This window comes from Fomitopsis serialis (assembly GCF_022376445.1).
Source record: "Fomitopsis serialis strain Sig1Antser10 chromosome Unknown B0H18scaffold_4, whole genome shotgun sequence".
NCBI classification, from domain to species: domain Eukaryota; kingdom Fungi; phylum Basidiomycota; class Agaricomycetes; order Polyporales; family Fomitopsidaceae; genus Fomitopsis; species Fomitopsis serialis.
The window spans coordinates 1,130,319-1,152,188 of NW_025954964.1; the positions used below are offsets into that span (position 1 = coordinate 1,130,319).

Below are 21,870 nucleotides of genomic sequence, written 5' to 3' on the forward strand. Positions count from 1 at the left end.
GATGCTGAGTTTGTCCGAAATATATCTCGAAAGAGTCACTAATAGCAAGATCAGCGGAGCGCTCAGAATGGCTACTCGGGGTTGCTTACAGAGTGACGCACCGAGGAAGGGGGGCGCATAGCCACGGAACGGACTTGAACCACAATCGCACGCGTTATGCACGAGGAGCACGCCTGTAATAGTACAATTGTTCCCTCTGGATCGGACGGAGTGGTCAAGGGCATTCCGTTCTGTGAGTGCTAGACTGCTCATGTAAGATCGGGATAGTTCCTCAGGCTTCAGCGCTCAGCAGGCATTGCAGATTTGACCCTTTTGACAGGTTTGAAACACCTACTTATGCGATGTCTCTGTCACGAAACGGTCGTCTACTAGGACTCAGCTCTAGTAGCCATGGAGGGTGGATGGTATGAGAATTGAAATGCACTGGACTCACTCAATCTCTCGTCATCTACACAAGACATCTGAGTTCCAGAGCACAAAAATTGATATGCGACGCGTCAAGAAGTGAGGCAACACTCAGCCGTGGTCGCTGCATGGGGATAAGAGAGACATGATCACCAACCGTTTCTACAGTGCCTTCCTAATCAGGCAAACCCGTTAAGTACTAGACTCACGTGATGGACGCATTGCGCGGCGCGATCGACGACGCGGATCCCAACCTCTCGCTGAGTCTTGGACTTCTCGATACTTACTCTGGCGGCATCTTCTCCTGAAGCTGTGCAGACGGCTTGCGGCGTAACAATACACTTCGACACGATAGTCGGATTGACTGACTTAACGCTTCAAAGCGGCGGGTGTCGACAACCATACGATCGTACTGCGCGGTCCCCCCGAGCCGTAGCACCTTACCGTGCGTCACTTGTCTCTTCTGTGCCTTTCCTCATTGACGATAATCACAGAATTTGACTGACAGGATAGGAGCGAGATATATCCGCTTTACGTCCCTCATTGCATCGAGTACATCATGAACTTCGTGTGTCAACAATGCAAGCAGCCTCTTCAGGTGAGCGTCCCTTTCGGACAAGGCGACCCGCATCACCCACCATCTTTAGCTTGATGAATCGCTGGTCAACCTCACGCCTTCCGCCTATGACATGGTGGTCGCGTCATCCCCCAGCCCACCATCATACAGCCGCCAGACAGCAGATTCCGAGAAGCTCGCGCAACTCCCTGCGCCTGCATCCGTCAAAGCAGCATGGCAGCGTGCAGCGCAGAGCCGTCCCGCATCCCCCTCCTCCCCGTCACCTCGCGCGCAGAAACGGCAGCCGCCACGCGCACCGCCGCACCCCAATGAGTCCTTTGTGCTACTGCAAGACAGCGTCGTTCGCAATATCCCCTCGCCCCTTCCCACGACCGCCCCATCGTCCGCGAAGAGACTGTCCTATCCGCGGTCGAGGACCACCCAGCCTCCCCCAGCACCGCCGCAAATGAGCCTGTACCTGAAGAAGTCCACCATCCGAATCCCTCGCCGCTTTCACACCACCTGCGGTCCACGCTCCGGCTGTTCAATCTCCTGTCGAGCAGGACGGACCTAGATCATCCTCTGTGCGCGGAGTGCACGAACATCCTGCTTACTACGCTCACGCGTCAGCTCGAGGAGACCAAGAAGGAACGAGATGGCTACATAGCATTCGAGAAAGATGTGAGGAGGGAGAGGGATCGTGAAGGCGATGGTATGAGCAAGGAGGAAGCGGATGTGAAGATCGAAAAGCTGAAGGAAGAGGAGAAACTTGCCATTGAGAAGATGCGGGAGGCCGAACGAGAACGCGATCAGCTGGCTGTGGAACTCAGGGCGCTTGAGCTGGAAGAGAAGGCTTTGGAAGAAGAGGAGGCAGAGTAAGCTTTCAACCACTCACGGTGATCTCCTGCCTGATGCCAGAATGCAGGTTCTGGCGTGTGCACAACGCACATCTCCTGAAATCCGCAGAGCAAGCATCGCAGCTCGCAGCGCTCCGTGCAGCATATGCAGCTGATTCTGCGACGCTGGAGAAGCTCGAACGCACGAATGTCTACAATGATGCGTTCTGCATAGGCCATGAGGGTGTCTTTGGTACGATCAATGGTCTGCGGCTCGGTAGGGTACCGGGTGTCCCTGTAAGCTTCTGCCATTACTTTGTGCGTCCTGGGGCTAAACATTTGATCAGGTCGAGTGGGCGGAAATCAATGCTGCATGGGGGCAGACATTGCTCTTGCTCTATACGATTGCTCGGAAGCTCGACTTCACGTTCGAGAAGTGAGTGATCATGATCTTGTTTGCCGTAGTGATTGACGAACGTCATCTGTATAGCTACCGCCTGGTACCTATGGGATCGTTCTCTCGGATAGAAAGGACAACAGGAGACAAAGCCGTCTACGAGTTGTATGGGTCTGGTGACCTGCATCTTGGTCGTCTGCTGCACAACCGCCGGTTTGACTTTGCGATGGTCGCTTTCCTGGACTGTCTAAAGCAATTGATTGACTATGTCAAGTCGCAGGATCAACAGGTCGAGTTTCCTCATCAGTACGTGTTGCGACGCAAAGCGTCATCCGGGTACTCACCGTGTAATATCTGCAATCAGGATCGTGAAAGACAAGATCGGAGAAGCTTCTGTCAAGCTGCAGTTCAGTCAGGAAGAGGCATGGACACGTGCACTGCGCCATGTTCTGCTGGCCTTGAAGATATTGCTGAAATGGACAACGAATGGCAGCAACGGTTGAATGGCTTGTCGACTGCCCTGTCCTCACGAATCGCTGGCCGTTTCGGCTAATCGCTCAGCATCTTCGCGACCCACGACGTCAGAACGTCTATGCTCATGTGCCCTGCGGTGCCGATGGCGAGATACCGGCCATCCACACTGGATGTCCCTTGTACTATCCGGCTCGTCGAAGTCGCATTAGATGGTAGTCTGTATACGAGATCGCGGCTCGATAGTGGAACTGTATGTAATAAGGACGTGGTTCACTAAATACCGAGAATGCCGCGGGCACGCGTACCTCACGCATCTCGTAGCCAATCTGCAACATGATCGACCCGTAGATTCTTCTCTGCCCTGCTCCGCGACGCTGCAGGGCCTCCGCTGGCTGCTCGCGCCTGTGGTCGATGACCGGATGAGACTTACACAGAGACATGACCGAGGTGGGAAGGGTGATGCAAGGAGCGCGCGCGTCCGGTGCTCCGGTATCCGATCGAGAGGAAATTGCCCATGCTAACGCATCCGGTGGCCTTTGTCATCATGCGCCTGGGGTCTCCTGGAGTATAACTGGGCTCTACACCATAACGCACATTCTCTCGTTGGCCGCCCGTCCTTGCTAGCCCTCTCTCTTTTTGTCCGCAATATTAATGGGTCTCCTCTCCCTCGGCACTCCTCTTTCGTGCATGACGCCAACCCTACGCCGATCACGTTAGGACCCACGGGATCACACAATTCCTGAATATCTGGGACCGTCTGAAGGACAGATGCGGGGACGAGCTGTTGTGGGGAGACGAAGTGAGTCGCCGACGTCTGCGACATCCGGACGCGGCGGTGATTATTTTACTGCGTGCAGATCGAGTATTTGGTGGTTTCTTTCGATAACGAAGGAAAGAACGCGAAGCTCTCCTTGCGGCAGACTGAGATCCTTGCAAAGCTTGCTACAATCACCAACGACATCGCATCTGCTCGTGGAGAGTCGTGAGTGCTGACCCGCTCCCTCCGTCCATGCGTATAAAGTTTGGAAACGTAGTGCCTCCGTGCCAACCTTCCACCCGGAGTATGGCCGCTTCATGCTCGAATCCACCCGGGATCTCCCTACACGGGATCTCTGTCGGACATCCTATCTGTCGAAGATGACATGCGATGGCGGTACGTCCAGAATCCATAGGTTGAGGATTCGTTCCTCATCGTCGCCTCCAGTCGGCAGCTGGCGCGCAGGTACCTCAAACAGGACGAGATCCCTACACCCTGACGTCCTTCCCACGTCTGGGTGTGCCCGGAGTATTCACAGACCCTTATTTTGATCCTGCGGATGCGGAATCCAGCCACAGTCTCTTCCTTCCAGAGGAAATCACAAATCCTCATGCACGTTTCCCGTTGGTAGTGTCTCGTGCTTGACACTGCTTTCTTGCGTTGAGCGTTCTCCCATCCTGCAGGACACTGACGGCTAATATTCGCGGCGGCGCGGCTCGAAGGTTGCATAAATCTCCCGCTCTATATCGACTCGCGTACTCCGCGCCCATTTGTCGACCCAACTATTCCATGGCAGCGGAACTTATATCCGGAGGACCCTGGTACGACGGCCGTCCACTCTTCCTGAAAATTTAACGAGAGAAGCTATGTCCAGAGGCGAAGCGGGAGCGCGCTGAATGATCACATTTAACATGGATGCTATGGGCTTCGGCATGGGATGTTGCTGCTTGCAGATCACGTTCCAGTCCTGCAATGTCAACGAGGCAAGGCGACTCTACGATGCGCTGTGCCTATCGCACCGCTCATGTAGGTCACTCTACCGCTTGTGATTTCTGGACCAATCTTGTCACTAGTTGGCATTGACAGCGGCGAGCCCTCTCTTTCGGGGTTACATAGCGGACGTCGACTGCCGTTGGGACGTCATTCGGCGTGTGTCGATGATCGCACAGAAGAAGAGCGTGGGCTGAAGTACTACTCTGTGACATCGGCAAGTCCGCCGGTCTAACGGCTCCGAAGCCTCTCAAAGAACCGCTACCGAATCCCCAAGTCACGCTACAGCAGCGTGAGCTTGTACATCTCCGATGATTGGATGCACAGACCGGAATACGACGACATTGATGCCCCGTATGACCAAGCAATCTTTGACCGCCTGCAGAAGCACGGTAGGTATCCTCGCTTCGCTATAGTGTGTGAGAAGAGCTGACACGCGACGATCGATACTGAAGGTATCGACAATATTCTCGCGAGACATATTTCCCACCTATTCATTCGCGACCCCATCGTCATCTCTCCGAGACAGTTGACCAGGATGATCGAACATAACGATCACTTCGAGGTACGACGTTGACGGCCACATTGGAAAGTGGATATTGATCGTGGTCTACGCCATCAGAATATTCAGTCGACGAACTGGCAAACTGTCCGTTTCAAGCCTCCACCGGTCAATTCGCCCATCGGCTGGCGGTGGAGTTCCGTTCAATGGAGGTTCAAATGACGGACTTCGAGAACGCTGCCTTTTCGATCTTCGTCGTTCTCCTCTCGCGCGCGATTCTCGCCTTCAACCTCAACCTCTATCTTCCCATCTCCAGGGTATGTTCCTCTTACAAACGCGGCGTCTCCCATAGGTCAACTCTAATCTGGCATTGTGCGAAAGGTCGACGAGAACATGGCGCGTGCGCAGAAGCGCGAGCCGTGCACACGGAGAAGTTTTACTTCCGCAAGGACGTGTTCCCGCCGGGTGTCCTTCGAGACCTGAGAGCCGGTGCTCGTCGTGTTCTAGCTCAGGCGCGAGTTCGCCTGTGAGCTCGCCCGTCGACGGGACTCCCAGGAAGGAGAAGAAGCTGAGGAACTGCTGGCCGTCAGTACGCGTCCTGCGAATGGCACGCACGCGAAGCCGGTGGAGGATGAATATGAGGAGATGTCGCTACAGGAGATCATGTTCGGGAAGGTGAGCATCGTGGGTGACTTCCGCAGTCAATGCCTTGGCGACAGACATTGACTGTGGGCATGTAGTGCGATGCGTTCCCAGGCTCTTTGGGCTAGTCTATGCGTACCTAGAACGCTAGACATCGAGGAGGAAGAGCGCGTGAAGTTGGAGCGCTACCTTGACTTAGTCAAACGGAGGACAGATGGTGTGTGCCCATAGCATAGCGCCGACCACCTGCGTTGACAATTGCGACAGGAACACTGAAGACGCCGCGACCTGGCTCCGAGAATTCGTCCGCTCACACCCAGCGTACAAGTTTGACTCGGTCGTCAGCCAGGAGATCAATTACGACCTGTTTGTCGCAGTTGACGAGATGTGAGTTTTGCTGGGCTCGTCTCGATATGGCTCACACTAAATAATGTATACGATGCATCCAGAGAACGAGGTGTCAGAGACACCCCCGACTTCCTGCCTCACAGCCACGCCAAGAGGTGAGGGCGGGAACGGAACGAGCAATACACCGTATCCCATACATCGAGGGTATTGATGGCCTAGAAGTGTTGAACATTGTAGCTTTGTTTGTATCTTTGTCTGTCGTAATGTTTTGCATAGTGGTCATGATGAAATGGGACTACAGTCTTATGATGTGTCGTGACCGTACCGGTGCGCTCGCAGTCTGAACTTGAAAAATTGAACTATCGGCACTATGCGCATGTGGACATCATGTTCTTCCCAGTACCAATCCCTCAGGCGCTACTTACTTCGACAGTATCACGCAAGTACTTACACAGCCCCGCGGTTACTCTCAGGTTGGTGCACGTGTCCCAGACTATGTAGGTTCCGCGTTTATTGATGACTGAGTCGATCACTGATAACTTCCGTTGTGCGGACGCCGCGTCGCTGTTCTTCGCCTGGTATGTGACGTACGTGTGGTTCAATTGGTTGTAGCGATGTTTCCAGTATACCTTCGACGGTAGGCCCAGTGGTTCGCAAGAGTTAAATCAGTGATAGCTGACACTGTTCCTTGTACAAACTCAGTAAACGAACGCGCTTCCGAATCGAAAACATCCCGCTTGAGATATGGGAACGTATCTGTTCCTTCGCCTGCACTGACGACGGGTACACCGGCCTGTCGCTCAGCAAAGTCTCGCGTTACTTCCGGAATGCAAGCAGACTCTGTCGCCTGCAGAGCGTAGCGATCAGGGAGGCTACCGACTGAGGAGGCTCGCGGATCTCCTCGAGATCGTGCCTCCCATCGAGCGCAGCGCCTTCCAGCACCTGTCATCGCGGAGCCGTACAATCCAGACCCGGTGCTCTCTCACCACGTCGAACAGCCGACTTCCCTCTGGGTTGGGTGGAACTGTACGAGAGCTTCGTATATAACCGCTTCCGCCCCAGCGTCGAGCCCGAGGCCAGAGCCTTCTCTCCGACGCAGGATGGTTTGGCGAGCCAGACTCGGATATCGCGGGACCCGCCTGGAGGGATTCTGGGTAGCGCTGTCGCGATTCTGCGCGTGACGGCCCACCAACTGGTGACGCTTACGATCGATGTCGGGCATAATGGCCCCTCCTCCTCACTCTGTCCGATTTCCCCAATCTGGAGGAACTTACTCTCATCGGGATCTTTGTTCATCCGAGTAACCCGCACCGGCCTGAACGGGAGAAATCGAGGTCCCTGCCATCCCTGCGGCGCCTGCACCTCGATCGGGTGCTTCAGATACCTGCCAGCATTCCTGGGGCAAGCACCAGCATTGACCCACTTGCGCCTGAGTAATATCGATACGATCCAAGCCCATGACCAGCTACTACTAGTGTTGATTGTGAAAATCGGGCAGCCCATACGTCGTGCGTCGTTTGACGGGTAGATGTGGCCTTTCCAAAGCTACGGAGGTTCATCATGCATCTGGGCGAGTACGGGGAACCAGACCGCGAACATTGGAAGGACATTGCTCGAGCCGCGAATGCTAAGCTTCTGCGCGAGAAGTCGACGTTCACGGATGTCTATACCATCAAGAGGGCGAAGGCACATTGGATGGAAAGAGTTGCGGGCAGTGAGGGTTGTTGGAACGAGCGGGAACGCTTTCGCGTCCATGGTAGCATCAAAGCTGAGCGTAAGCACCGTCATACTTAGGTGCATGGTCCTGCAGTGGTATCTGCTCATGACTTTGTGCAGGCACCTTCGTAGGTAGACGGCTGCCCTCACTCAGCCTGAGCCAATGAATGCATGGCCGTGCATCTTGTTCGGTGCCACATTTATTGTGCTGCTCCATCTTCATGAATGGTCTAATCGTTGATTCGCGGAGGTGTCCAGCATAGCCTGTGTATATATTCTACATGAAATCAGACTCACAACTTCCCTGTGCTTCTGAATGCATCCTGGACCCCGGACCTGCTACGATATCGGTCATACACCGAGCATCAACCTCCCTACCCTTGGCTGCCAGTTCCACCACTTTGTCGATGAGCCCAACGGGCACGCACACGACGCCATCCTCATCTGCACCACGTAGTCTCCCGGTTCGACGTGTACCGCTTCGAACGTGCCACTGAACGCCTCCGAAGAGAACTGAGGCTGAATGGTGAGAGGGACGTTCACCGCAGACGGACGCGTGAAGGGCGACTGTCCGAGAGTGGAATGGCCTCTGGCGAAGACGGGAAAGCCAGCACTACGATGCTCGGCGAGATCCCTGCACCGGCCTGAGATGACCACGCCAATGGCACCACGCGCTTGTGCACCGGCCGTCATGAGTCCTCCCCATACTGCATTCTTGGTATCTGAACAGCGACGGTATGACGGTTCAAAGCATCGGCGCGCATGGTACAGCCAACATAGATGTCTTGTAAGCACATTGCAACACGACGAGTGAGTGAAACCACTGAACGAGGTGGTGCGTCGATGACAATCACGGAGCCTTGAGTAGCGGTATCGACGAAGTGTGCAGCAGGTCGGGGGCTGGTCTTGTCGGGCGCCGGAACCATCTGTACGGTGTACGCTGGTCCACAGATGCGCATGTCCGAGGCACCAGAGTGCGGTGAATGCATGTGGACATCAGGTATGTGTCCCCGTGGGGTAGGCCGATTTTGATGAGCGCGTCAGACAGTTCGCAAGTCGAGAAGTCTGCCAAGCTCGGAGTCGACATGGTGCGTCTTCTCGTTGTCGTTGTCAGAGATAAGCTGTGCTTTATATGCAAGGGGCGGTGGACATTGAACGGCGATGGTCGTCGCAGCAACAAACTGACGAGCATTGTAGCGTCTAAAGCCATTACTGAAGCGATAAGTATTGCACAATAGACTCTGAACAAAGAGTTCCCACAGTCATTATTGCTTATACTGCTTGAAGTTGAATGCTCCGAGCGCCGACGGGCTTCCCGGGCCAGCGACTGTGCAGTGACCTCAGCCTTGCCCCAGACCGCCGAGCGGACCAGCGTCGGCTTGCCAGCGAATTCACCGCCTTTCCGCACAACCCCCGCTTCCGGGACACCACCGACGACAACGGCACCAAAACAGCACCATTTCACCCGCTTGAATGCCGGTCACTCTTGGTTCAGATTCTCCCGACACGCCCTGGACAAAAGCATGGCGAGCATCGAGCAAATATGTTCGCAAGGCGAACAAAGCATTATGCGCTCGCATCGGGTTGTGATACCTAGGTACGACATGCCTATACGACTGCGGCCGGTATGCCTTCCATTAGCCTCTATTGTCCCGCTCTCACACGGCGCATCCAGTGGTTCCTCGTCTTTACCGCGATCATAATGCTCATTCTCGCATTTCTCGGCTTCACAAACGCCGCACATGGACTGCCGATCAACGACAAGCTTCTTCATTTCTTCTGCCTGAGCTTGGCGACGGGTGTCTTCTACTTCATCTTTGACGTCGAGGAGTATGTTGTCAGCCCTACTTCACTCTTACGAACACCATGTAATGACATTGCTACGCAGAGACGCACGTCGTGTCTGGTTTTGGCGGAGTGCGCCGCTGATATTCACTGGAATTACCTGTTTCTTCCTCGGTGGGATCGTCAGTGAATTTGTGCAGTCATTACTCCCAGTACGTGTTGTCTCGGTCTATTCACGATGTACAGCTATAACAGACACCATCTACGCTCCAGTACAAACAATTCCAAATTGGCGACGTTGCAGTGAGTTTAACATTCGCCTACTACCTTGCATGGTTCCCTAAGAGTGATCCCCAGGCAAACCTCCTTGGGTCCAGCCTTGGACTGTACATCGCATATCACCTGGAGCGCTATTACCGTAACAGACGCGAGGTACGCTGACTTTCCTTGCGAGACCGTTGCTACAACCATTCAGATATCCCGCCTTTACCAACCCCTCCAATTCGACGCGGATGAGGAAGAAGACGACATTGAAATCGACGAACGCCCCTGCTCCCAGCCACTACGGCGGGCTCCTCACGCAACTCGGTCAAACCTGGCGGCACAGCCAAGGCTGACGTGGGTAAGGTCCGTCTGGACAACGTCTGGGACGAGGGCGAAGAACTCTTCAACCTCGGCGCGACGACACGGATGACGAAGACCCACAAACCCCCAAGCCGTCTACTCCCGGTGCGGCGCCAAAATCGTGTCACGGACTCGGAGCATGATCGAAGGCTGCCAGTGCGGACTTGGTGTACATCCCTACGGATAGACATTCGTTGTACAAGACTGTTGTAGCTTATCGTAACTTAATGCAGTGCCTGAGGATATAACCTAGCGTTTCGTGAACGTGAGACGCTACACGTCGCCGCGGGGACGGTGAAGCCCTTCAGCATTGACTACCCAGAAGGAATGGTGTAGTACGTTAAGTAAGTAGCAGTACCGGTGCGCCGGCGCCGGTTTTATTGGTGTGTCCGACTCAGTTCATCCTCAAGGACCCCCACTTCCTCCTTCAGCTCCTCGATCTCCTCTTTGCGCTTCGACACAGCTTGCCCATCCATCGCAAGCCTTCTCTGAAACGACGAGCACCCGTCGTTGACCGTCCGTTCCAGCGTCGCCTGCGAGAGAACGTGAGCACGTCAAGGCAACAATACGCAGCGCAAAATCACACACCCTCAAGTCCCTCTCCAGCCCTTCACCCACTCTATCGTAGTCCTTCAACCACTTGCTCTTCGCCCGCTCGAAGCGGCCCACAGCCCACCGGACGCCAGCCGCCGCACCGAGCATGCCCATCCCGATCACGGTCTCCGTCTGCATCGCCATATCTATGATGCCCAACTGCCCCGCCCATCCCGCCCACGCGACGCCTGCGCCCCCCAAGACGCTGCTGCTCATACCGATCAGGACGCGCTGTGCGGTTGTCTGTAGGCGGGCCGTGGGGAAGCGGAGCTGCTGACGTCGGGTGTAGAGCGGCAGGAGGAAGGCGGTGGAATCCATGGGGAAGGTCGGGGAGGAGGAGATCTGTGAGAGTTGGTTCTGGAGGACGGGGGAGTGGAAGGCGGAAGAGGGTTTGAAGGATGCAGTGAAAGAGGTAGCGGAGTCGACGAACGAGCGTTGGAGGAAGGCGAGTCGACCTGCATGGAAGACGAGCTAGTAAAGGATATTTTAGTCACTGTGCGAAGTGAGCGACGACGATGAGCATGCATACCCTGTACTCTAGGTCCCTGCGCCATGCTCGGTTGACAGCATCCATGACGATGTCTCCTACATCGTCGACCTTCCACAGCAACTTCCACCACGTCAGTCTTTCAAGGACCACCTTGGTGTCTTTTCTAGACTGATCCACCGCACGTTGGACCTCGTTCCCGTCCTCGTCGCCTCCAAGAACCTCTCTTGGTATGCGCACCCTGACCTCCTCCATCTGAGCTCGTAACGAGCTGATGCCGTCGCATACCACGTTGACCTCACCCTGGGCACGCCCCAGCTCCGAGTCGCAAGCAGAAAGCACGTCTTGGACGACAGCCCGGGCCGTCTCTACGTGCACCACCTCGAGAACCTTCGCAGGAGCCCCGAGTTGAGGAATGGTCTGTAAGATCGCCTGGGTGAGATGGGGAACATTCGACCCAGCGAAATCGTCCTGGTACTTCTGTACGGCGGAGGAAGAGGATGGTGAAGCGCTTAACGTCCGAAGGCCCTGCAATGCACGGGCCGGGTCCACGAAGAGCACGGTCAGTTCATGTCCAAAGGAGTCCCGCAAGCGTTCAGCTAGCCTTTCGTCGCCGGATGTTGAGGTTAGTACCAGGACAGCGTTGGGGTGGGTGAGGGGCAACACCGTTTCCGAACCCGATAGGACTGTATGGACCGGAGTGGATGCTGGATTGCAGACTATTACGGGGATATCGGCAGTGAGAACTTCAGAAGTTGATTTGCGTGCGATGAGTTGAGCGAGGCACCGTCGAACTCCAGGACCTTTATAGGGGCACCAAACTGTTGCAGCCACGCAGACTGTACGCGGAGGGTAGAATCGCCATTCGCATTTGCCGCGTTCCTATATCGAGGGACGAGACTCAGCCTCGAGGTCTAGGAGACAAGTCGATGCGTACTCAATGATAATGGGACCCTTCGACCCGGTTTGTGCTTCCCATCGAGAGCGGACTGCTTTTCTCTGCGCCTCGGATGCGAATGGTTCTTCCAGCAACGCTGCGACCAAGTCTCGTGCACCCGAAAGCTCGTCGCATCCATACACTGTGATCCTTCAGTTCCTCCTGCGCATAGCCGTAGGATAGCTTCGACGCACCAGCAATACGGATCCCATCAGACCGCTTGGCATCTGGTGTAGGACAGAGGTTGTCGTACGTCCTGCTTAAAGTACGCTCCCAGAAATCCAATGAGCTTGTCTCCAACGGTGTATGTGCTCTTGGGGTAAGATATGGGGTATTAAGGACCTTGTCTTGTGCAGGACGGTCAGTACCCGATGTCCAGCGTCGTTTGCTGCAGGCTTCGGCTTGAGAGCTGTGGCTGTCGCGGAAGATGCGGCTCTTCGACTGCCCGTCCATCGCTTTACGCTGCCATGACTAGAGGGCCTCCGGTGGGTATGGAGGGTGTCACAGACGTGTGCGCGAGCTATGCGAAGGGAGCATGAGCTGCAGGTCTTGGAGACCGCCGGCATCGAGAACAAGAGGCATCTTGCTTGAGCGCGCTGCGACGCGTCGTGCACGCGTCTGACGTCGCCCGCCACCTCGCGCGCTCTCCGTGCATCTCCGAAATCAAATCTTTCATGTCGGTCGATCATCTTACCTTCCGAGTCCTCTCCCAAGACGAAACCACACAAACTGCATACATGTCAGAACATTGGTCGCGCGGATCCTGCGCAACAGGGTGGCGTGCGGTAAACACATAGCGTAAATGACCGTCCGGGCCGGGTCTGTCTTCTGTACCTCAAGTACGATCAAGTTGTGCAATTGTGGCAGGACTCAGGTCGGTGAGGGACATTATATATCTTCATTAAAGCTCCTTTATATGCCACGTTCCAGAGGAACACCCTCTAGTAGTCGGAGAGGTGGACGTTGTTTCGCTCCTGCGGCACGTAAGCACGCCTCAGCTTACGTCAACACTCGGGCAAGCGTCGGTCAAATGTCACTGGAAGTAACAAGAAAGTGAGCCAAGGGACGCCCTATCCATCGTTCAGGCTGTTTGCTTACTGACCTCGCATAAGGAATTCAATGGCGCAACTGTCTGGCGGTCCGCTGCGGGATCTGCGATCAATAGTCTGACCAAGAGCAGTGCTGAACAGTGTGGTCCACGTATGGGCAAATTCTTCACTGACAGGCGACCAGGGAGGGCCCGGGTGTGTTCGACGGTTCGTCAAACTTCCGTGGACTAGGGAGAGGCAATGCCAATCCCTCACACGGCACTTCGGGCCAATTCCCGAGCGAGTCGGACAATGACTGCATGCGAGAACTTGTTGCACTCCTCTCATAACATTGACGGCCATCGGCATGGGCTTCGGGCTTACGAAACGACCTGGAGCACCACTATATAAAGAAAAGTCAGTGGGTGAGGTCGAGCTGTACTCACAGAACACCTCAGCTCACAGACCAACAATCGAAATCTCGCAACATGCCTTCTTACCTCGTCACCGGAGCCAGCAGAGGCATTGGCCTTGGAATAGTGACGAAGCTTGTGAGTATTGTATAATCATGAAGCACGCGTTCGAAGGGAGTGGTTGCTAACTGTTGCCCACAGCTCAAGAACCGGAGAACTTCGTGGTCGCCGCCGTGCGCAATCCGGAGGCTGACAGCATCAAGAAGCTGGGACGAGTACCCCAAGACGCATTTGCCGTCGTCAAGCTCGATATTACGACTACGCCAGCATCGCGAAGGCCGCCGACGAGCAGCCAAAGTCCTGCCCGATGGACTAGACCACCTGATCAACAATGCCGGCGTGAGCTTTCAGGAAGGCGCAAGCTTCGAGACCATGTTCGGCGTTCACAATAGACCGTCACCGATTTTCGCGGCTCATATTCGTGTCCTGTAGTGATCTGAGGGTCTTCGAAGAGGAGCTGCGCGTGAACACCGTCGCGCCGATTGAGGTCGTTCGCCAATTCCTCCCGCTGGTGCGCAAGAGCGCGGTGAAGAAGGTCGTCCTTGTCAGCACCATCATCAGCTCGCTCGAGCTGGCACCGAACCTATCCACTCTGGCGATTACCTACGGGATTACGAAGGCCGGGCTGAACATGTGAGTAAACCGCACCGTGCCGGCATACGCTTCCCTGACAAACCGGGCACTACGTAGCCTCGCGCGCAAGTGGGCCGCGGTCCTGTATCAGGAGGGGATCACGACGGTCACTCTTCACCCTGGTGAGTGCGCCCTTCACTGTGAGTACGGAGACGATGCTGACTCGGACCGGCCAGGATGGGTGGAGACCGACTTGGGCGTGACTATCAAAGACTGGTGGGCGAAACGCAACCCCGACTTGAAGCCCATCTCGGTACAGCAGTCTGCAGAGGACGTCCTGAGGGTCATCAAGGAGGCCAAGCTGGAGGAGAAGATCAAGCTGTACAGCCACACCGGGGACGTGCTCCCTTGGTGATAAAGTAGATACGTAGGAACTCGTCGCATTGTTCGTCGTTGTCCTGGTACTTTAAATTTGCATGTGAGCAATAATAGTATCTCGCCAACATTATGGCCCTGTCAGGGAACCCCTTGCAGCCGTCAAGTTTGTTGTTCTGTTAGCCGAGCTGACATTGAGTGTTCGTGAGTGCGACCCAGTTATTCTTTCGTGCGGTTGAGTTGGAGCTCGTCCGTAACAGAGCCCAAGACCATTAGGTATTTGAGGGGTGCGGCGACAGCCTCACATCCAGTCACTTTCCGCATCGCCCAAATATTAGTCTCAAAGAAATCGGGCACCACATGCACAAGCCTGGCATTTCGTTCTTCTGGGTATCCTCTTGTACGGCTGCCCTGCGCATCATCGGTATCCAACGTCTGACGGAACGGCCCTTCTGCGTCCACAAAAGAGTACCAGCAAGCATCGACCATATCCGAAGATCGCTCACTCTGAGCACGAGCATGCATAGGATATGATACAATGAAATGAGTAGCGATTAGGATGAAACAGACAAAGTCAGGAAAACAGAGTGTACATCTAGTCCAGAAAATCATGACGGCTGTGCTTGCATAGAATCCGGCACTGAAACGGGATTGCGTTAGAAATGAGCACCATTGAGCCATGATCAGTGCACTTACGTGGGGGAAGCTGTGGTCTTGTGCCTTCGTTGAATACTCGAGATACAAGGACACCCACGCCCTCAAATACACTCAGTAGGATACCGCAGGCAATGGCTGAGCTCAATGCTGAGCGAGGTCCACCTGCGTTGACAATAACGATGAGCAAACAGTTGGGTATTCCAGTCAGTCGAATGTGCTTGGGACGTCCGCGAGCTGCGGTGACTGAGAATTCGCATACGCGAGGTAGTCGGGCGGCCATCGAGAGACCCAAACACGAACAGATAGATGCGGAAAGATGTACGTACTTCGTGCCGCGAGACATCCACCCGTCAGGAAACCCGAGATGATTGCATTCCACATGTCCTCCTTTTGCCGCCACCCCTTCACAGCGCAATCGAATGTCGAGAACATGCCACCCCAGACACCGAAGTTGCCTCCTGTTACGGGGGCCCGCGCCTTGATGACAGACATCGCGCCGACGAGACGGTCACCCTAAGCAGATGAAGAAAAGGTCTCAGTGGCTGGGGCAGGTGCAAAAATAACGAGACATACCCTTGGTGAGTTCCGCGCACCCTTGATCCCATGCCAGATAGTGCCTCCGACAGCACCCATCGCAAAGGCACTACCGAAGTCGGAGAGGATAACCCATGGGCTATGAGGTGGCAATCCAGTCAGTGTGCTAGGACACGAGCACAGAATGAGTACTCACCAAGGGTCCCGAGTGTGATCTGCGTGGGCCATGTCGTCTTTTTTGTGGGTGCGGTCGCTGGGAGTGACAGTGACGAGGGCGCTGTATCAAGCGTGCGGTGGCTGAGAAATTTCGGACGGCCGGGGAGAGACCGGGTGTGTCACGTGCGGACGCGTCGCATGTGATGGTTAAGACGCGGTGGTGGCTCGTCGCTCCGCCTTCAACTCAACCACGACTATCATCTCTGCAATGCGCCCCTCGCTGCCCAAATCCGCTCCGTCTTCCTCCGTCTCGCGCATGAACTACGCCTACGTGGACGTGCCTCCATCTCCTTACAAGACGACGCGCCAGAGCCTGGGCGACGCTTCTTTGTCAAGCAGTAAGGAGAACACGCCTTTGCGGCCCAGCCGCCGCAGCGATGCTATCAGCACTGAGAGCGAACAAGTTTCTACCACAGCGCAAGGAAACGGAAGCTATCCGACGCGTCTGGGAAGATTTCAGAACATCCGACGCGTGCTGAGCACGACATTAAGAAGCCGCGGCTGTCGGGATCTTCTGCTCCCAGAGCTGATGAAGGGCACCAAGTCGCGCGCAGTGTCAAGGCATCTGCAGCTGTGGATGAACCTGTCATCTACTGTCATCAGTGCAACCAGAAACGTGTCTTGTCAGGTCAGTTCTTATCGTATTCTACCGTGCTTCTCGCCGATCTCATTGATGTAATCACAGACGGCATTCAATGTACAAAAAGTCTTCATCCTCCCGTGCCTCCGACGGGCGCTGTTCAGCGAAATACTGCCGAAGATGTCTATCCAATAGATACAATGAAGACATGGACGAGATCAAGGCACGCGGTGTACCCACACTCTCGAAGAAGGACCGTGAAAAACATATTCTGAAGGATGGTTATTACTATGAGTATGTTCTCAGTGAATACCTCTCTGCTCACTGCTGACCATCCGTGGTAGGTGCCCTCGTTGCAGGGATATCTGCAACTGCAGAATGTGCCGGAAGGCAAAAGGCCTCGAACCGACAGGGTAAGCGCGGCGTCCTCCGCGCCCGGTATTCGTGCTCACCAAGCTCCGTCACAGTAAATTCTTCCCCGACCAAGCTGTACAACCAAAGCGGCCTGCGCCTACTAAGGCAGACGGTGCGACGACCGTACCCGCCAAGGCGACGGCGAAGGGCTCCACAGGCACGGTACGCTGGATCGGCACGTGCCTAGACAATTTGGCTGACGACTGGTCATCGATGTTCCTTGATATTTAGTCTGCTTCGCGTCCCAAAGCAAAGGACATGAAGAAGAGTGTTGCTTCTTCTGTCCCTGCGGAGTCAAAAAAGAAAGCGACAAAGACCACGCAGGTCGCCCAGAAGGATGGCGTACCCGCACGGAAACCTCGTGCACCCAGGGCGAAACCTGCTCCTCCGCCCAAATCCCTTCCAAACCCCTTGTGGCACGAATAGAGACCGCCCTCGACCTGCCTGCGGCAGAAGCACGTATCTACATCCGCGAATTCGTGCAACGGTTCTCCCCCGTCCTTAACATCGCCAAGACTCACCTCGACGAGCTAGAAGAGGTCACGGGCACTACAGGGGAGCATGGCGCCCGTGTCGGCGATACCGAAGACGAAGTCGAGGGATGGGTCTCAGAGCCTGCGTCAAGGCCGTTATCCTGTCTCTCCTGACCGTTATAGCAGACAGCGCAGACAACGACGCGATCGCAGAGTGGTCAAAGGGCCGATCGGCGACGTCCGCGCGTCTGGTGCGAATCTGAACAAGATCTGGCTGGCCCTCGCGGCGCTGCGCGACGGGCTGCGAAAGGTCCCGTCTTCCCCATTCCAGTACCCGGACCCCTCCCTCCACCCGCTAACGTCGTCTATCGTACCACGCGCGGCACGCACCAAACGGACAACGACGTCTACGTCGGCAACTCTGCCCAGCTCGTCCCTGTCATCGCGTCGCTCGTCGAGTCTGCCCTGCATACCAAGGCCATCCGCGAGGAACTCGATTACAGTCTGGAGCAGGAGAAGACCCTCAACAAGACGTCCGCGAGGAGATCAACAGGCAGAAGGCGCTGTATGACGAGCTCAAGGCCAAGTCCAAGGAGAAGGGCCCGACCAAGGCCGAGCGGGAAGAGCACAAACAGGCGCTGCAGAACATTGAGCACGCGCACCGCCTCGCGTCTTCGAGCCATATCCTCCGTTACGCGTCCCTGGGACAAGACCACGAGGGCAGGGTGTACTACCTCTTGACGCCTTCTGAGGCTGAGCGGGAGGCTGCGCTGCACCTCGTCGCTGGCAAGAACGCTAAAGTCAAGATCAACCGCAGGAGAGGCGGCCTCACCGAGGAAGACCGGCAAGCGATGCGCCGGTGGTCGTGGATCGTCGCCGTATGGGGCAGACTCCCCGAGGGTGCGGCGAAGAACGAAACTGAAGACTCCGAGGACGAGGACGACGGCAGCGAGGAACGCTGGTGGGGATTCTACGACCCGCAGGAGATCCAGAAGATGGCCGAGTGGATCGCGATGAAGTGCGAGCTGGGCGACGTGAAGCCAAAGCGTCGTGGTCAGTCCGGTGAAGCATCGAAAGCAGACGCGGACGGCGATATGCTCGAGCGGACCGCGTTCGGGAGTAGCCCGGCTACCTCCCGTGCGCCGTCGCCGATGTCTGACCTTTCGTCGGACGAGGATGAGGGTGATGGCGACGATGAAGATGATCTCAGTGCTTATATGCGCGTCGACTCCCAAGGTAGACCGGTGCCTACGAGGAAGCAGTTGCGGGAGCTGGTGAATGGTCTGCGAGAGTATGCAGACTTGCTGCAGTGGCGAATTCGTCGCATCAGCGGGGAACCCGCAGGAACGGCCGGAGAGAAGGCTGTCGCTGTTAATGGCAGCATCCCTGCTAAGAAGTTCTACCAATAAGATAGTGATTCCTGCCGGCAAGACGTGCTCTAGAGCGATGGATGCTCCGTAGATCTTCATGGCATCGTGTTGAGTATAGTGCGATAGACTGTACGATAATACATGTATATACCTGCTACATATACCTTAATCCGTTCCGTCGAGGTCCATGTCATGCGGGTACAGCCCGCATGCTGCAAACATTGCGTCCTTCAACTTGTACATTGGCGTATGGCCAGAGCCGCTATGTCGTTAGGCTGGATGCTTCGCTCTATACACTTTGCCAATCTCTCGGCAAGCAGGGTAGCCAGGAGGTGTTTACACTGTTCTACACGTGTGAACATGTGGCGTTACAGTCAATTATAACAGTACCTCACCATTACTTGCGTCCTGGAGAGGAGCACAGAGTATGCGAATGCGGGACATGTGCAGTAGAGCGAAGACTTCTTGTCGGGGGAAGGTCCAGGTAGCTCGGGGAAGACGCTGTAGTTAGCCGTCGAACCATGTACCTCATACTGTATGCCGCCCCATGGTGTCTTGTATTTGATGACTTCACGATGAGTTGTGATAGGCAGGGTGTTGTGCGCATAATCGTACGGGGATCTTACAACTCACCGCTTTCTCGATCAATGAGGTCCAGGGCAGCAAATAGGAGGGTATCTGAGAACAGAAAACGCAGTGTCTCCAGACCCTCTTCGTCGACTGGGTACCGTAAAATCAGATGTGTTATAGGTGTACGGGAACCGAGGAGCCTACAGTTTTCGGGCCTGATCGACTCCAGCACGGTCGGCGCGAGAGCAGATGCGGCCATGTTCTTGGTTGGCTGAGACGAAGGACTTGATCCCCGTCGCGATCCGTGAGGATGAGAGGCGCCGGAGATGGTGGACGTCGAGACGTTGAGGTCAGCGGCGTTGAGGTCAGCGGCGTTGAGATAATGTCTGGCCTGCAACGAGATGTAGCCAGAGTGTACGGTGAGAGAACTACTTATGGCCAAGTTGAGTTGGCGGGTACGGCGTTTGTTTGATTCGCCAAACAACGTCTGAATGGCATCGGGCGGCCACAGATGTGGATCGGGCGGATTGCAGAGACGCATCTTGTGTCGTTTACTCGCCCAACACGCCCATGACCACACCGCCACGGCAGCAAATGGGCCTGCAGTGTCTCCTCGTATTTGCTCAGGCACATGAAGAGTTTCGCATCCCCGAAATACAGTCCATAGCAGAGCTGCATGGATTTGAGGTTACGTTCCCACCATTCCCCGATGCATCAAGGCCGTTCATGGTCCTGGAGCTTGAGAGCGAGTCGCATGCAAGAGTACTGGCGCAGCGGTGCATCCTCGTGAAGTGAGACCCGAATCCCTCATGTGGCGAACAAGCTCACCGAAGGTCACGCGTTTGGCTTCCAGATCCGTGTGCGAATTCTATGGTCGGGGCAAGACATACGAGGAGTTGCATGAACAAATCCGCAAGAATCGCGAGAGATGGTCCAAATATACTCACGACACGTCGTTCAAGTTCTCCATCTCGGCCTACAACCACACAATCCCCCAGAGACGCATGAAGGACGTGATCGAAGGTTTCAGCTACATGGACTTCCGCGGACGAATCGACATGCATAGCCCGGAAGTCGTCTTGGCTTGTTTGAAGAGTGTACGACATCTCCATTCATTACGGTTCATCGTCCGCTGACAGACCACTGATCTCGTAGACCGCGACAAGCGTGGCACCATCCGTCATAAACATGAAGGCGATGGTGACTTCGAGGAGGTATTCTTCGGAAGGTTGGTACGTCTAGTACTGCTGCAGCGCATGGTACATTCTGAATGTCCAGGGCATCGTCTGTTGAAGATAGAGGAGGGTACGGCTCGGCCTTTGGTCAAGACGTTCGACGTGAAGAAGCGAACGTACTACGGGAACACCAGCATGGAGGCAGAAATATCTCTGCTTATGGCTAACCAGACCCTGGTCAGCTCTCCACACTCGGAATATGTTACCCTCTGCTGAGACAAGCATTTCAGGCCGCCCCAGGAAAGCTGATCTACGACCCCTTCATTGGGACGGGAAGCATGGCCTACGCAAGTCCTTTCTTCGCGGATGGGTGGAATGCACCTGACTGTATGCTACCTAGACGACAGCACACTTCGGTGCATTCGTTTTCGGCTCCGACATTGACGGTCGACAGATGCGAGGCAAAGGTGAGCGATCTTATTGCGACGGACATATCGACTGTCTAATTGGCAATAGAGAAGCAGCCAGGCATTATCCGTGCCGCGGCACAGTACGGCGTCGCCAGCCGCATTCTTGATCTGTGCACTTTCGACGTCACTCGTAATCCGTGGAGATGCGGAGAGATGTTCGACGCCATCATCACGGATCCTCCCTGTACGCGGATTGTCGGTACATTGTATGTCCTTATGCTGATCCCGTCCTAGACGGCGTTCGTGCCGGTGCAAAACGCCTAGGCAGGAAAGCGAGACCCGACAAACCGCCGCGCGCAAATCCACAGAGCCATTCGTCACAAACGACGTTGGTGCCCTCGCGCAATCTTCGATGTCCGCTGAGGTCTTGATCCACAGAGACGACCACCGTACATACCGCCGACCATGCCCTACGAGCTATCTCGCTCGTCGTGGACCTCGTCCTGCTGGCACGGTACCTCCTCAGGCCGCGCGGGCGGCTGGTGTTCTTCTTGCCAACAGTAACGACGAGTACGAAGAGATCGATATACAACCATGCTGTGCGAGGGCATGGAGGTCGTCGCGAACTCGCTGCAAACTTCGGGTCTTGGGGTCGTAGGGTGCGCCTATGATATCGTCTCCGACCCACCTTGTTTACTAACGAGCAGTTGATACGCATCGCAGCTTATCACCATCCGTAAAACCACGTCTGAGCGGTATCCGCCTCCTACTTTCACGTCGGCAGCGGACGCTCCCGACGATGGATTGGCGCACACACCTGCCCATAAGGATTTCCGTGAGAAGTACTTCCAGGGTTCAAGAAATCGAGGACGAGGGGACGCCTGGGCGTGATATTTTATTGGTATATGCGGTAGCATGTTGCAAAAGGACTAATGTAGGAAGCGGGAGGGTATCGATGGCGAATAAGATGCG

The 21,870-nt window shown here is 55.4% G+C and overlaps 11 protein-coding genes across 11 annotated transcripts; 7 read left to right on the forward strand and 4 right to left on the reverse strand.

The window, feature by feature from the left end:
* Positions 1-669: 669 nt before the first annotated feature.
* Positions 670-3,116, forward strand: B0H18DRAFT_976842 (APG6-domain-containing protein). The gene is made up of 9 exons (XM_048044197.1): positions 670-850; positions 900-1,003; positions 1,053-1,390; positions 1,417-1,836; positions 1,887-2,094; positions 2,145-2,233; positions 2,288-2,500; positions 2,559-2,918; positions 2,976-3,116. The coding sequence occupies exons 2-8, from the start codon at positions 965-967 to the stop codon at positions 2,695-2,697; spliced, it is 1,446 nt and encodes a 481-aa protein (XP_047899318.1). The 5' UTR covers positions 670-850; positions 900-964; the 3' UTR covers positions 2,698-2,918; positions 2,976-3,116.
* Positions 3,117-3,269: 153 nt separating this feature from the next.
* On the forward strand, positions 3,270-6,274 carry B0H18DRAFT_976845 (glutamate-cysteine ligase-domain-containing protein). The gene is made up of 17 exons (XM_048044198.1): positions 3,270-3,351; positions 3,386-3,467; positions 3,526-3,650; positions 3,703-3,821; positions 3,904-4,041; positions 4,148-4,257; positions 4,499-4,574; positions 4,595-4,613; positions 4,662-4,807; positions 4,871-4,926; positions 5,038-5,085; positions 5,115-5,234; positions 5,270-5,506; positions 5,539-5,582; positions 5,658-5,776; positions 5,838-5,946; positions 6,009-6,274. The coding sequence occupies exons 1-17, from the start codon at positions 3,320-3,322 to the stop codon at positions 6,064-6,066; spliced, it is 1,638 nt and encodes a 545-aa protein (XP_047899319.1). The 5' UTR covers positions 3,270-3,319; the 3' UTR covers positions 6,067-6,274.
* Positions 6,275-6,387: 113 nt separating this feature from the next.
* B0H18DRAFT_420494 (uncharacterized protein) lies at positions 6,388-6,821 on the forward strand. Its single transcript, XM_048038018.1, has 2 exons — positions 6,388-6,544; positions 6,610-6,821. Exons 1-2 carry the CDS (start codon positions 6,522-6,524, stop codon positions 6,788-6,790), a joined length of 204 nt encoding a protein of 67 aa, XP_047899320.1. The 5' UTR covers positions 6,388-6,521; the 3' UTR covers positions 6,791-6,821.
* A 1,023-nt stretch (positions 6,822-7,844) lies between these two features.
* On the reverse strand, positions 7,845-8,815 carry B0H18DRAFT_976849 (ribonuclease E inhibitor RraA/Dimethylmenaquinone methyltransferase; the record flags this gene model as incomplete). Its single annotated transcript, XM_048044199.1, has 5 exons — positions 7,845-7,959; positions 7,981-8,062; positions 8,101-8,345; positions 8,453-8,549; positions 8,594-8,815. The coding sequence occupies 5 exons, from the start codon at positions 8,813-8,815 to the stop codon at positions 7,901-7,903; spliced, it is 705 nt and encodes a 234-aa protein (XP_047899321.1). The 3' UTR covers positions 7,845-7,900.
* Positions 8,816-8,932: 117 nt separating this feature from the next.
* On the forward strand, positions 8,933-10,268 carry B0H18DRAFT_420511 (uncharacterized protein). The gene is made up of 6 exons (XM_048038019.1): positions 8,933-9,220; positions 9,299-9,453; positions 9,512-9,626; positions 9,682-9,711; positions 9,766-9,840; positions 9,884-10,268. Exons 2-6 carry the CDS (start codon positions 9,326-9,328, stop codon positions 10,100-10,102), a joined length of 567 nt encoding a protein of 188 aa, XP_047899322.1. The 5' UTR covers positions 8,933-9,220; positions 9,299-9,325; the 3' UTR covers positions 10,103-10,268.
* A 141-nt stretch (positions 10,269-10,409) lies between these two features.
* Positions 10,410-12,623, reverse strand: B0H18DRAFT_1207244 (uncharacterized protein; the record flags this gene model as incomplete). The annotated part of the gene is made up of 6 exons (XM_048036214.1): positions 12,245-12,623; positions 12,051-12,192; positions 11,901-11,995; positions 11,156-11,832; positions 10,621-11,097; positions 10,410-10,565 (listed from the first exon to the last, which is right to left on the reverse strand). Exons 1-6 carry the CDS (start codon positions 12,501-12,503, stop codon positions 10,410-10,412), a joined length of 1,806 nt encoding a protein of 601 aa, XP_047899323.1. The 5' UTR covers positions 12,504-12,623.
* A 943-nt stretch (positions 12,624-13,566) lies between these two features.
* B0H18DRAFT_1114405 (uncharacterized protein) lies at positions 13,567-14,539 on the forward strand (the record flags this gene model as incomplete). The annotated part of the gene is made up of 5 exons (XM_048033111.1): positions 13,567-13,629; positions 13,693-13,925; positions 13,984-14,184; positions 14,242-14,306; positions 14,361-14,539. 5 exons carry the CDS (start codon positions 13,567-13,569, stop codon positions 14,537-14,539), a joined length of 741 nt encoding a protein of 246 aa, XP_047899324.1.
* A 296-nt stretch (positions 14,540-14,835) lies between these two features.
* On the reverse strand, positions 14,836-16,090 carry B0H18DRAFT_976863 (mitochondrial import inner membrane translocase subunit). The gene is made up of 5 exons (XM_048044200.1): positions 15,887-16,090; positions 15,730-15,829; positions 15,483-15,669; positions 15,196-15,318; positions 14,836-15,139 (listed from the first exon to the last, which is right to left on the reverse strand). The coding sequence occupies exons 1-5, from the start codon at positions 15,916-15,918 to the stop codon at positions 15,108-15,110; spliced, it is 474 nt and encodes a 157-aa protein (XP_047899325.1). The 5' UTR covers positions 15,919-16,090; the 3' UTR covers positions 14,836-15,107.
* Positions 16,091-16,114: 24 nt separating this feature from the next.
* On the forward strand, positions 16,115-18,782 carry B0H18DRAFT_1114407 (uncharacterized protein; the record flags this gene model as incomplete). The annotated part of the gene is made up of 9 exons (XM_048033112.1): positions 16,115-16,534; positions 16,592-16,626; positions 16,682-16,780; positions 16,846-16,899; positions 16,954-17,062; positions 17,132-17,261; positions 17,327-17,505; positions 17,564-17,831; positions 17,887-18,782. The coding sequence occupies 9 exons, from the start codon at positions 16,115-16,117 to the stop codon at positions 18,780-18,782; spliced, it is 2,190 nt and encodes a 729-aa protein (XP_047899326.1).
* Positions 18,783-18,906: 124 nt separating this feature from the next.
* Positions 18,907-19,988, reverse strand: B0H18DRAFT_420645 (uncharacterized protein). Its single transcript, XM_048038021.1, has 4 exons — positions 19,518-19,988; positions 19,377-19,463; positions 19,139-19,311; positions 18,907-19,084 (listed from the first exon to the last, which is right to left on the reverse strand). The coding sequence occupies exons 1-4, from the start codon at positions 19,852-19,854 to the stop codon at positions 18,974-18,976; spliced, it is 708 nt and encodes a 235-aa protein (XP_047899327.1). The 5' UTR covers positions 19,855-19,988; the 3' UTR covers positions 18,907-18,973.
* On the forward strand, positions 19,884-21,789 carry B0H18DRAFT_1114409 (tRNA guanosine-2'-O-methyltransferase; the record flags this gene model as incomplete). The annotated part of the gene is made up of 10 exons (XM_048033113.1): positions 19,884-20,104; positions 20,167-20,408; positions 20,469-20,545; positions 20,609-20,725; positions 20,779-20,839; positions 20,896-20,955; positions 21,005-21,142; positions 21,193-21,290; positions 21,339-21,557; positions 21,622-21,789. 10 exons carry the CDS (start codon positions 19,884-19,886, stop codon positions 21,787-21,789), a joined length of 1,401 nt encoding a protein of 466 aa, XP_047899328.1.
* Positions 21,790-21,870: the final 81 nt, after the last annotated feature.

Bases quoted from the DNA above. Each gene is read 5' to 3' on its own strand.
- B0H18DRAFT_976845 (XM_048044198.1), top strand. From the start codon at position 3,320: ATGGGTCTCCTCTCCCTCGGCACTCCTCTTTC. The intron at 3,651-3,702 runs GTGAGTGCTGAC...TTGGAAACGTAG, and splicing joins GCATCTGCTCGTGGAGAGTC to TGCCTCCGTGCCAACCTTCC. The intron at 5,583-5,657 runs GTTCGGGAAGGT...GTGGGCATGTAG, and splicing joins ATGTCGCTACAGGAGATCAT to TGCGATGCGTTCCCAGGCTC.
- B0H18DRAFT_976842 (XM_048044197.1), top strand. From the start codon at position 965: ATGAACTTCGTGTGTCAACAATGCAAGCAGCCTCTTCAG. The intron at 1,004-1,052 runs GTGAGCGTCCCT...CACCATCTTTAG, and splicing joins AATGCAAGCAGCCTCTTCAG to CTTGATGAATCGCTGGTCAA. The intron at 1,391-1,416 runs GTCGAGGACCAC...AGCCTCCCCCAG, and splicing joins AAGAGACTGTCCTATCCGCG to CACCGCCGCAAATGAGCCTG.
- B0H18DRAFT_420645 (XM_048038021.1), bottom strand. From the start codon at position 19,854: ATGCGTCTCTGCAATCCGCCCGATCCACATCTGTGGCCGCCCGATGCC. The intron at 19,464-19,517 runs GTAGGCTCCTCG...TACGGTACCCAG, and splicing joins GTCGATCAGGCCCGAAAACT to TCGACGAAGAGGGTCTGGAG. The intron at 19,085-19,138 runs GTGAGGTACTGT...CGTGTAGAACAG, and splicing joins TCTCCAGGACGCAAGTAATG to TGTAAACACCTCCTGGCTAC.
- B0H18DRAFT_976863 (XM_048044200.1), bottom strand. From the start codon at position 15,918: ATGGCCCACGCAGATCACACTCGGGACCCTTG. The intron at 15,670-15,729 runs GTATGTCTCGTT...TCATCTGCTTAG, and splicing joins GTGCGCGGAACTCACCAAGG to GGTGACCGTCTCGTCGGCGC. The intron at 15,319-15,482 runs GTACGTACATCT...TTGTCAACGCAG, and splicing joins TGGATGTCTCGCGGCACGAA to GTGGACCTCGCTCAGCATTG.
- B0H18DRAFT_420511 (XM_048038019.1), top strand. From the start codon at position 9,326: ATGCTCATTCTCGCATTTCTCGGCTTCACAAACGCCGCACATGGACTG. The intron at 9,454-9,511 runs GTATGTTGTCAG...ATTGCTACGCAG, and splicing joins TTCATCTTTGACGTCGAGGA to AGACGCACGTCGTGTCTGGT. The intron at 9,841-9,883 runs GTACGCTGACTT...ACAACCATTCAG, and splicing joins ATTACCGTAACAGACGCGAG to ATATCCCGCCTTTACCAACC.
- B0H18DRAFT_420494 (XM_048038018.1), top strand. From the start codon at position 6,522: ATGTTTCCAGTATACCTTCGACG. The intron at 6,545-6,609 runs GTAGGCCCAGTG...GTACAAACTCAG, and splicing joins TTTCCAGTATACCTTCGACG to TAAACGAACGCGCTTCCGAA.